This window comes from Mus pahari, chromosome 18 (assembly GCF_900095145.1).
Source record: "Mus pahari chromosome 18, PAHARI_EIJ_v1.1, whole genome shotgun sequence".
Taxonomy (NCBI): domain Eukaryota; kingdom Metazoa; phylum Chordata; class Mammalia; order Rodentia; family Muridae; genus Mus; species Mus pahari.
This window is the reverse complement of record NC_034607.1, coordinates 16,060,597-16,071,084: the sequence shown is the minus strand read 5'-3', so window position 1 is coordinate 16,071,084 and position 10,488 is coordinate 16,060,597. Positions and strand designations below refer to the sequence as shown.

General features: G+C 51.2%; 1 protein-coding gene across 1 annotated transcript; it reads right to left on the bottom strand.

The window, feature by feature from the left end:
- Nucleotides 1-2,142: 2,142 nt before the first annotated feature.
- Nucleotides 2,143-9,722, bottom strand: Unc5cl (unc-5 family C-terminal like). Its single transcript, XM_021218488.1, has 8 exons — nt 9,341-9,722; nt 8,541-8,841; nt 6,844-7,106; nt 6,108-6,209; nt 5,929-5,996; nt 5,023-5,123; nt 4,508-4,621; nt 2,143-2,365 (listed from the first exon to the last, which is right to left on the bottom strand). The coding sequence occupies exons 1-8, from the start codon at nt 9,720-9,722 to the stop codon at nt 2,143-2,145; spliced, it is 1,554 nt and encodes a 517-aa protein (XP_021074147.1).
- Nucleotides 9,723-10,488: the final 766 nt, after the last annotated feature.

The window sequence follows — 10,488 nt, the reverse complement described above, 5'->3', positions numbered from 1 at the left end:
GGAGTCCAGTCATAGGCACTAAACGACCACCAGGTTCTCAAGTTTCTTTGGTGTGAAGGCAGCTATGTTGAATTTTTCAGATCATACTCTACAAGCCAATCCAAGAAACACACTTTTAAAGTATATACACCCCTGTTAGTTCTGTTAAACTGATAGTTCTGTTCCTTTAACGATGAACCCTAACACAAGCCAAAAAGCATTCTCTCCTGTAATGGATAACAGGACTCCCACAATCCCCCTCTCCTGTAACCCCTGTGGCTTCAGTTTGCTACATAAAATCGATTGTTCCAGAAAGGACTCCAGCAATGCCTTTGATTGGCCTGCAGGGCAGAGAAGGAGCTAAGGCAGCTGGCGTGGAGGGAAGTACCCTTCAATGGCCAAGTCTGAGCCAGGGCACCCACTTGGACAGCCCAGCAGTGGAATAGGGAGACGGGAAAATAAGGTCCGGGGATGGGGGTGGGAGTGAGGGTGGGGGACAAGTGTGGCTTGCAGGAAAAGGAGGAAACATGTGCCCCAAATCCGAAGGCTTGCTTCAAGAATGGGGAACGAGCTGCCTGAGTGACCAGTCTGTTTTCAAACCAGAAGTGCAAATTGCAAAATGCTCATTCGTATGATTTTTATGATCCCAAGTCACTGGGGGTCGGAGAGACGGCTCAGTGGTTAGGATCACATACTGCTCTTGGAGAACACCCAGAGCTCAGGTCCCAGCACCCAAGTCAGGCAATTCACAACCTCCTGAACCAACAACGGCCTCTTCTCCGCCCTCTACTGACACCTGCGCTCACACATACACATATCCACACATAATAAAATTGAAAATTAAAAATTTAGACCTATGTCCAAATTTGTCAATCTTAGCAAAAACAAAGTTATGAAGAGAGGCATTTTCATATCTAATAATATTGCTCACCATTCAAAAGTACCAATATTTTCATTAAATGTGGAAGTGAATTTTTATTATCTCCAAGGAGATTTTCTACCTTTGGAAAAAAAATGAACAAAACTGTCGGTAAGCCAGAGTATCAGTAGCCAGAAGTGCTGACTGGATCGGAGTGGGGTGGGGGTCCTTTAACCCCTAGTCCTTAATCCTGGCCCTAAGGAGGATCTTGATCTGTGAAGAAATCGCTCTACTCATTCACTCCTGGAATAGCCGAAGCTCTTTCAGTAGCCTTGAAAGACATAGCATTCGCTCAGACACTTGCCTGAGGGAGTGACTGAATGTTTTTTTTTTTTCCTAATAGAAAAAGAAACACAAAGATGGGATTCCATAACTAGATAGAGACGAAGCAATGTGAAGACATGAGCAACATAACGAGGCCAACTCGGAGACAGGGTAAGTGAAAGAAAAGGCAGCCAGAGACTTAACACTCTCAGCTGGAGGTGGAGAGACAGACATAGGGCGTGCATCCTGAGGCTTCTCAGCTTCCTGTGTGATGAGAGAAACAATGGCTGAGAATGAAGACCGAGTGTGAGCTGCAAGTGAAGGGATGAAGGGAGAGGAGGCCATTCCGCACATCAGTGAGGTGAGCCTGTGCACCCACCCTATTCCCCGAGCCCTCCTCCCCCGCCAAAGATCTCTCCCAAGACCCTCTCTAGAGACTTCTCTTTGTTCCAGGCCACCTCAGCGCCCTCCCTTCTCAACAAAGTTACACACCCACGACATCCCCTAACCACGGGGAGACACTGTCTAGAACGTTGCTCTCAGCTGGCTGGGAGTGCATCTCCATTTCGCAGACCAGACTCCAAGGCAAATCCAAAGAAGCCGACGTTCCTCGTGGTCCCAGCTTGGTGCTGAGAGTCAGCGCTCCATGGATTATTTGTGGATTGAGCAGTCTCTGAGGTATGCCCACAGGTCCACGAGAAAATGAAGCCGCATCTCAGAAGCTGGCTTGGCTGTGGCCATCTCCCAGACTCCTGCTCCCCCTACCGACCAAGAGGGAATCTGCACGCAGGACAAAGTTGGCCGGCAGGATGAAGAGCTATCCTGATACAGGGCAGATGACAGGGCTGTCGGGCCTCGCTGGGGGTTCCAGTTCGGTCCACCCGAGACTGTGGCATTGATCCTGAGATCAAAGGCATGGTACGGCACGGCACGGCACGGCCAGGCCACTTGAAGCCACCCTGCATGGTTGCAGAGTCAACTTAGAGTTTCTCATCCAGCTCTAGGCCACGGTTCTCCCAGGTGCCTCCGTGCAACCTGGCAGGGCTGCCCCGGGGAGTCCGGTTCAGGTAGTTCTGGATGGCAGAGGCGCAGTCTAGCCGCTCCATGGAGGTCATGAGGTAGTGCAGCTCCTGCAGGCTGCCATTCTGTTCCTCGAACAATTCCAGAATGGCCGCGGCGGGACTGCGCTGGCAGGACAAGAACCTGTCTCCAAGGGACAGGGGCGTGGTGAGAGGAGAGCAGAGAGCTCAGGAGCAGTATGAGACCCACCCTGTACCTCTGTGCGCCACCCCTGAGCTCTGCTCCCGCTAGCCATGCCTACCTCCCCGGAAGGGTGGGACTTAACAAGCTGAGAGGAGCTTGCGCTCCACTCTTCTTAAGCTAGCTTGAGTGGTAGACTAAAGCAGGCTTGAGCAAGCCACGGAGAGCAAGGTGGTTAGCAGCACCCCTCCATGGCCTCTGCATCAGTTCCCGCCCCCGCCCCAGACTCCTCCCTTGAGTCCCTAACCCTCCCTGATCCTCTGCATCAGTTCCCGCCCCCCCCCCAGACTCCTCCCTTGAGCCCCTAACCCTGATTTTCCTTCAAAATGGACTGCCGCCAATGATAAGCAATTAAACCATTTCCTTCCCAAGTTGCCTTGCATCGTGGTGCTTTATCACCGCAATAGAAAGCAAATGGAGACAGGGGTTAGCTACAAACTCACACTCAAGAACCATGAGCATTAAAAAACAAAAACAAACAAACAAACAAAAACCCTCATGCTTTAAGTATGCTTATGATTTTGTGTTGGATCACGCTCACAGTTTCCTTGACGACCCTCCATTGTTTGGGAACCTTTCAGAGTCCCTTTTACTTAGCAGCCAATCTACAACTCCTGCCTGCCTCCTTCCCCCACCACCTGCTTGCATATTCTGCCCCCATTCTGCACATTCTAGCTTCCCACAGCTAGAGCATCCTCTATGGCTTCCTCTCTGGTATTCTGTCTTACTCTCAATTCTGCAGCCCTCTGGTTATTTTTTTTTCTTCTTCTTCTTCAACTGTTTGCATCTCTCCAGTGTTCTGCAATACTGAGCACACACACAGGAGGGACACAAGGAATGTTTGCTATTATTCTCAAGTTCTCAGAGTCCCTTGTGCTCCTAGGAAGTGAAAGCCTATTTCACTCTTGGATCCTGGCACATAGACAGGCCCTTGACACGTGTTCGAATCTCTTCTGCTTCCGAGGTCTGGCTCTAGCTCATCTCTGATGACGGCATTCAGAGCCTGGACTCTAGGCCCTAGCAGACAATCTACGGATCCCTTTGTGAGCTCCTCTGCAGGAGCCCCAGCTGCATTTGCCACTGCGATTACTAACACCTACTGTGTTAACATGGGACAGGCTTCCGGCTACACACTGTACTCACAGCATCTTATAATCTTCTTTTCTGTGCCATGGGCCACAGTGCGGCAAGCTAGGACCAGTGACTTGTCTCATTCCTTGGTGAAATATATTTACTGCATACCTACTATGAGGCAGACATTGTATAACTGATCTCATGCTGAAAGAATGGGTTTGGAGCCTTGGAGAGAGAGAGCGAGGTGTTCTAAATTCTGCAGAGGCACCTGGGACCCTCCTCTTCAACTGTGAGGCTGGCACCACTTTTTCCCCTTTCCCTTTCAAAAATTCATAGAACAGACACAGAGGAGTGTGAGCTGGAAACTGACTTCCACAGACAACGTATAAAACAGTGTCCACTCTTCCCCTACCCAAGGAGTGACCTGGGAACAAGGAACGCGGTCATGCTCAGACATACAGGTGATGGCCTCTTCCACCGCTGCCCCAAGCAATCCCTGAGACTCTTACAAAAACTGCAATCTTGGTGTTCGTCGGTTTCCTTCAGCCCTGGACTTGAACAATGATTAAAATAAAACTGTCTCTTGAGTAGAGAACTGAGACCCCCGAGGGTGACCTAGAACCAAGCCACCTTCCCCAGTCCCTGAGAGACTTCTGGTTTTTGTCTTGTGACTGAATTGTAAGATGGTGGTAAGAAATTGGAGTCTTTCGCTCCCCGGTTTGGCTAAACTGGACTTAACTTTTTATCAATTTCTGTTTCTCGACTTCTTTGGAAATACAGGTGAAAGGGGTGGCCAGTACACAGACCTGTGTGTCTGATGACCATCACAAAGGACCTTGAAGATGTAGAAGCGGCAGAAAGAGCTATTCTAAAGGGACTCTGGGGGGACTCAGTAGCTGTTCACTAACTTCCAAGTCATCCCCTGGTCCCTAGTCCAGCTCCCAGGATGTCGGGAAATCCCCCCACCCCAGCCTACCTTTGAACTCCACTACAGATGTGCCTGTTGCTTACCGGATTTTCATGCCACAGAGCCCCAGGTGGGAGGCCAGTCTGCGCCAGTCATTCCCAGTGACACTGTTGGGCTCTAACAACATCTGCAGCTGCTCAAAGAGTTCTGGGGGCAGCCTGAGACAGGAAATAGGGTGTTGACTGAAGGAAGGTTCCAAGCCCGAGGGCTGGACAGACAGTTAAGTCTGTTGCCACACACAGTCATGAGGTCCCGAGTTCAATCATCAGCACCCGCATGAACAGTCTAGTGTGACCCAGCCACAGGGGGGGGGGGGGGGAGAGGAAGATCAGCAGATTTCTGGGGCTTGCTGACCATCTACAGCTCCAAATTTACCTCCACAACAACCAAGATTCACCTCTGGCTTCCCTGTGCCTCCGCACTACCACATATAAGAACACACACACACACACGCGCACACACACACACACACACACACACACATATCCTCTCTACCTACTGGTGCTGAGACAGGATTGGCAAACATCCCCAGCCGGCAACCAAAGCTACCTTTGCTCACCTGTTGCACAGGGGTGGCTGGGAGACAGGAGGGGGCACCGCCCAGGTCTCTTCCTCTGATGCTTGGAATCTGAGGATTTCAACGTATTTGGTTTCCAAGCCCTGAATCACCAACCGGGACAGGGGACACACTCAGGGGCTCATGAGAAACTCCTCCTCTCAGCCCCCCTCCATTCTTCAGGACTCTTTTGCAACCTGTATCACCAGAAGATACAGCCCCCTCCCCACCCAGCATCCTGGACCCTCTGCCTCCCAGACTCCAGAACCCCACAGTCAGGTTTGCCCCTGAGAACAATAAAGCCACACAGGGTGCATCTTAGGCTGGCAGAAGACAGAAGGCACAGGCCCGTCACCCAGTAACCAAGCCTGACCTCCAGTTGTCCTTCCCAAAAGACAGTGTGCGGCTGCCTGCCCTGAGCTTGCAACATGTTACTTTGGTTTTCCAAATACTCTCAAACCTGACATGTTCATCTCTTCCCTGAGGCTGTGGGAGGGAGGAAGAGAGGGAGGAACGGGGGGGGGGGGGGAATATCTTCCCCTCTTCCACCTGCTCAAGCCCTCCTTCTAGTCACACTCCCCACCCCCGCCCAAGATAGATAAGAGACGGTCACCTTGGAGGAGGCCAAGTCTCCCAGATGCCCCCTAGCTGTCCTAAGTTAATGTCAGATTTGAGTCTTTTGAACCTTCTGATGCATTCATCCATCCATAGAAAGGGCTCAGGGAGAGAAGGTAGCTAGGGGCCAGCTGGTCTAAATCCTTCAAAATCTGGCATGGTAGCTCTATGACAAATTGTCCTCTTTAACTACCTTGCTTTGTAATTAGGACCCTACTCCATGTGTACCAGACCCATCCCCCTTCCTAGACCTTCCGAGGCCCTGCCCTTCCTCAATGTCTCTGCACAACTCACATCCTGGAAGGTGTGCATGGTGACAATGATCTCATTGGTTAATGCCGAGCACTCTTCATTCCCATTGGCTACAAAGAGAAGCAAGATAGGTGAGCAAGAAAGGCTCAGGGTAGGTAGGGCTGCAGAGCAGGGTGTCCAGGAGGGGAGAACAGGAATCGCACAGGGCTCTCCTTTCCTACCTGCTTTTCTCCGGAAGCAGAAAGAACGGAAGGGGCACTTTCCGTGCCAGATGTGGAGATGCGGAACCAGCTGGCTACTGCTGTCATCCACATTCTCCCAACCTGGGGAGAGACAGAGCAGAGGGCATTAGAGGGCAAGGCCTTCCACAAGTCTATAACGGGAGTTTCGGGGTCTCAAGGCAATGGAAATCGGTGAGCTTAAGGGGGCATCTCAAAGTGGTTGTTTCTATGACTATACTACTAGTACTAGTATATATATATATATATATATATATATATATATATATATAGTTACATATAATTAGTATTATTCTACTACTACTATTCTACTCCTACTACACACGCACACACATGGCCCCTCAGCCTCCAGCAGAATACCCCCAGAAATGCGCCTGTCCACAACTACACAGAGGATTCCAGAAAGAGTGCCAGCAGCTCAAGGTTTAAGAAAAAGGCCCTGGCAGGCAAACAAACTCAGAACGCAACTCCCAATCCCAAGGTTCCTCTCACTTTCAGCCTCCCACCTAGCGTCTCTCTGTTCCGGGGTGGCTGGCTGGCAAGGGCTGAGCGAGAGATAGAGGAACGTGAACAAAGCCAGGAGGTCCTCACAAGGCCACTGGGAACCCGTGTCCAGTTTAGACTTGGGGTTTCTGGATTTCCTAGAAGGCTAGGGGGGGAGCACTGAACCTCCCTCTCATCCTCCTATCCCTCACCTCCTGGAGCCCGATCCCCTCACCTTCAGAGATGTACTTGAGCTTCAGGCATTGGTCTGCTCTGGCCCCAGTGAAGTCGAAGAGCTGGCACGGCCCACGCATGCGTCCTCCGTGCGGCTGTTCATTGGTGATAGCCCACTGCAGGGCGCAGGGAGTGTTGTTCAGGAAGTAGACGCGCAGCTGCAGGTGTGTCTGTCCTGGTGCCAGTGGGGAGCAGAACATCGCCAGCTGCAGCCACTTGCGGGCTGTCTGGCCCTGGGGCGCCTCCAGAACACAGGTGTAGAGACTGTGGAAGGAGATGGTGGCAGAGATCTACGCACTGGCACCAGGAAGGCCTGGAGACCAAGGTGTCTACCACCAGGCTCCCTCATCTAAGGGGTCTCTATGTGGGTGATGCGACCTCTCCAAATAGGCATAGAGGGAGGACCAGGTGAAGGACAGAGTGGCTTAGAGAGTCAAGAAGTGAGTGGGCCGTGAGGACAGTGACGTTCACGCTGTCATCTTGACTGGCTCTAGAATCACCACGGGGACAAATCTCTGGACATGTCAATAAGGGAGTTTCTCACTTGAATTGCAGAGGTGGGAAGACCCACCCTGACAGGATGGGATTCCTGGGCAGCACGGGGGGTGGGGGGTGGGGTGGGGGGGACAAATGGAGTAGCAAGAGCCATCTCTTTCTCCAAGGCTTGACTGAAGAGGCCACGTGACCAGCTTGCCGCGGCAGTTAACTCACTTGCGATAGGAACCCGACTAACCATTCCTTTCTTAGCTTGCTTGTGTCGGGTCCATTGTCACGGCAGTAAGGAACATTACTAATACAGTGACTGCCACCTCCTGGGGAGGAGAGCCAGTGTGCATTATCTGGCAGTGGAGACGAAGTAATCACAGGGTTCCCACAATTTGAAGGAGTTGCACATGGCTCTCCGCTAGTCAATGGGTGATAAGGAATCTGGGAAACAGGGACCTCAGAGCCTATGAGATGGAGGACAAGCATGACATGAGTCTTAAAGGGACAGGCTACCCTTAAGAGTTAATCCCAGCACTTGGGAGGCAAAGGCAGGCAGATTTCTGAGTTCAAGGCCAGGTTGGTCTACAGAGTGAGTTCCAGGTCAGCCAGGGCTATACACAGAAACCCTGTCTCAAAAAAAAAAAAAAAAAAGAAAGAAAGAAAGAAAAGAAATCTACTGTTTTAAGCAAGTCTACTATTTTGTGTTGGGTCATGTTTGTAGATATTCAGGCTTGTGGGTTGGACATATTTGCTAGCTAGAGGGATAAGTTGACTCAGGTGACAGCAATGGGACATGGTCTAAGATGGGGTTTTGATGGCAGGACTAAGGTGAACATTAGAACAGAGGGCTCAGGGCTGGTGAGATGGCTCTTCCAAAGGTCCTGAGTTCAAATCCCGACAACCACATGCCATCCCTAACGAAATCTGATGCCCTCTTCTGGAGTGTCTGAAGACAGCTACAGTGTGCTCACATATAATAAATAAATAAAATAAATAAATCTTCAAGAAGAAAAAGAAGAAGAGTGACTAATACAGTGACTGTCAAAGCATGCTAAATGAATGAAGGGGCAGGCAGTTCTGACACAAAGATAAGAAGGAGGCAGACAGAGAGAAAAGACACTGTCAGAGAGAGAGACATAAAACAAGAGGACCGGCCAATGGGGTCAGTCGGAGACACATAGGAGAAGGGCAGGCCAATGGACAGAGACCCACCTAAAGTGAGAGAGCAGGATACGACACTCGTCCCTGGAGATATGAGTCCCCGGCTGACCCAGGGGCCTCCAGTCCTTGGCATCCAGCAAGGAGGTATTGCTGCTGTAGGCACAGGCTTGACCTGGCTGTTGGGCGCAGTGCTTGAACGTGAGTGTGCAAGGCTTCAGGAAAGAGGCCCCGTGAGGGCCACAGGCCACCACAGGACTCACTAGTCCCTGTCTGTGGGACAGTGATGGGGCATCTGTCAGGTCCCACACCAGAACCAAGGACACTCTTTCCTGGCGACCCACAGTCACAGCACCTGGAAGGACAAAGGGCAGAGATGAGTCTAGCAAGAAGAAATGTTCTGCCCCTTGGAGGAGGCCAGTCACAGCGGGTACAGAGCCCAGAGCCCAGCAGAATATGGAGAACCTGTATGGAATGAGGAAGGCCACCGCGAGTTAACTTGGGGTGCAATTTCAAAGCAGTCATCCGTTTCCTTCCAGGGCCATTGCTACTTGTATGGGGACTGGTGTGATTATAAACCACAGTTTTCTTTCTTTGATTTGGAGAATTGCCACAGCAGCCTGTTTTTCAAGTCAAACATTTTACTTCCACTTGCTGGGAAGCTGTCTCCCAAAAAATGTGTAGAGAGGGAGAGACTCATCTTTGGAGACACCCCATCTTTGGAATCCAAAAAAAGCTAAACTAGAAATACAGTTTTCTAAGTTGCAAAGTTGTTTGTGGGTGGCGCTAAGGTGGGGTAACCTAACTTGCTGTCTGAAGAAGTCCTTGCCCAGGAGGAGGCTGGGGGTGGGTACCTGGCGGGATGAGCAGGGAGATGCCCGTGTCCTGCAGGATCAGACATCCACCACGGTGATCAACCTCTCGAGCAGAAAACACCAGTAGCTTATGCATCAGCTGGCGGGTGACAGTCTGGCCCCGGGTAGGCATGTGGAGTTCCTGGTAGAACGCGGCCACCTCCGGTGTGGGGGCTGGGCCCTGCCTTGGGAGTTCATACTCTGGTAATGGAGTGGATGGGGACACTGGTTCCTCTGGGTCATCCGGCTTCCGGCAGGCCCCTGGCAGCCACTTACAACAGTGCCATCGAAGACACTGAGCCAGAAGGAGAGCACTGGCCACAGGGATCCCCACCAGCAGGAGGAACTGGGAAGGTTGGACAGAGCTCTCCTGGGGGCTCATCCGCCTGGTCACTCGGTGCTGCTGGCTCTCCCGCACCCCTGCACCAGCCAAGGTCAAGGGCCTGGAGGGAAAGTGGTTAGAGTCAGTGGCCCTCTCCCCTTTCTTTTCCCCTTCCCCCATTTGTACACCACACACACACACACACACACACACACACACACAAGAACCTTCCAGAGCTAGGCATGGTGGGATGGGTACATCTCTAATTCTAGCTTAGGAGGCAGGAAGATTTGGAGTTCAAGGTGAGCCTGGGCTACAAACTGAAACATTGTCTCGAAAATAAAGAGCTTCTCACAGTTCTCCACAACCTCGTTACAGCAAAGTAAATCCCTGGGCATAAAGAACTGGGACTCAGAGTCAGAGGACAGGAGTTCAAAGCCAGGCAGCCACTGCATCTGTTATGCTTGTCTTATTGCTCAGTTTACCCCCAGTGTCTTCACCCGTACAAATACCTACTTCTAAGTCAGTAGCAGTACCCACCTATAATCCTAGTGCTCGGGAGGCTGAGGCAGGAGGATCCTGAGTTGGAGACCAGAGTGAGCTACATAGCGTCTCAAAGACAAAAATCCATCTTCGTCTATGAATACTCATTAAAAAAAAAAATCTGCAAGGGCAAAAAGCAACCTCCGATTTTGTGAATGTAAACTACACGTATAGGCTGAGGGAATAACTTAGAGGTAGAGGGTTCTTTGTCTACGAGGGTTTGAACCTGAGTAACAGGTGAGTACAAAGTGCACTGTGTGTGTGTAAGAAGGACAGGGGGACA

Coding starts and splice junctions, on each gene's coding strand:
- Unc5cl (XM_021218488.1), bottom strand. CDS start 9,722: ATGAGCCCCCAGGAGAGCTCTGTCCAACCTTCCCAGTTCCTCCTGCTG. Junction 6,210..6,843: donor GCTCAAGTACATCTCTGAAG/GTGAGGGGATCG, acceptor GTCTCTCCCCAG/GTTGGGAGAATGTGGATGAC. Junction 2,366..4,507: donor CTCTGTGGCATGAAAATCCG/GTAAGCAACAGG, acceptor CCTTGGAGACAG/GTTCTTGTCCTGCCAGCGCA.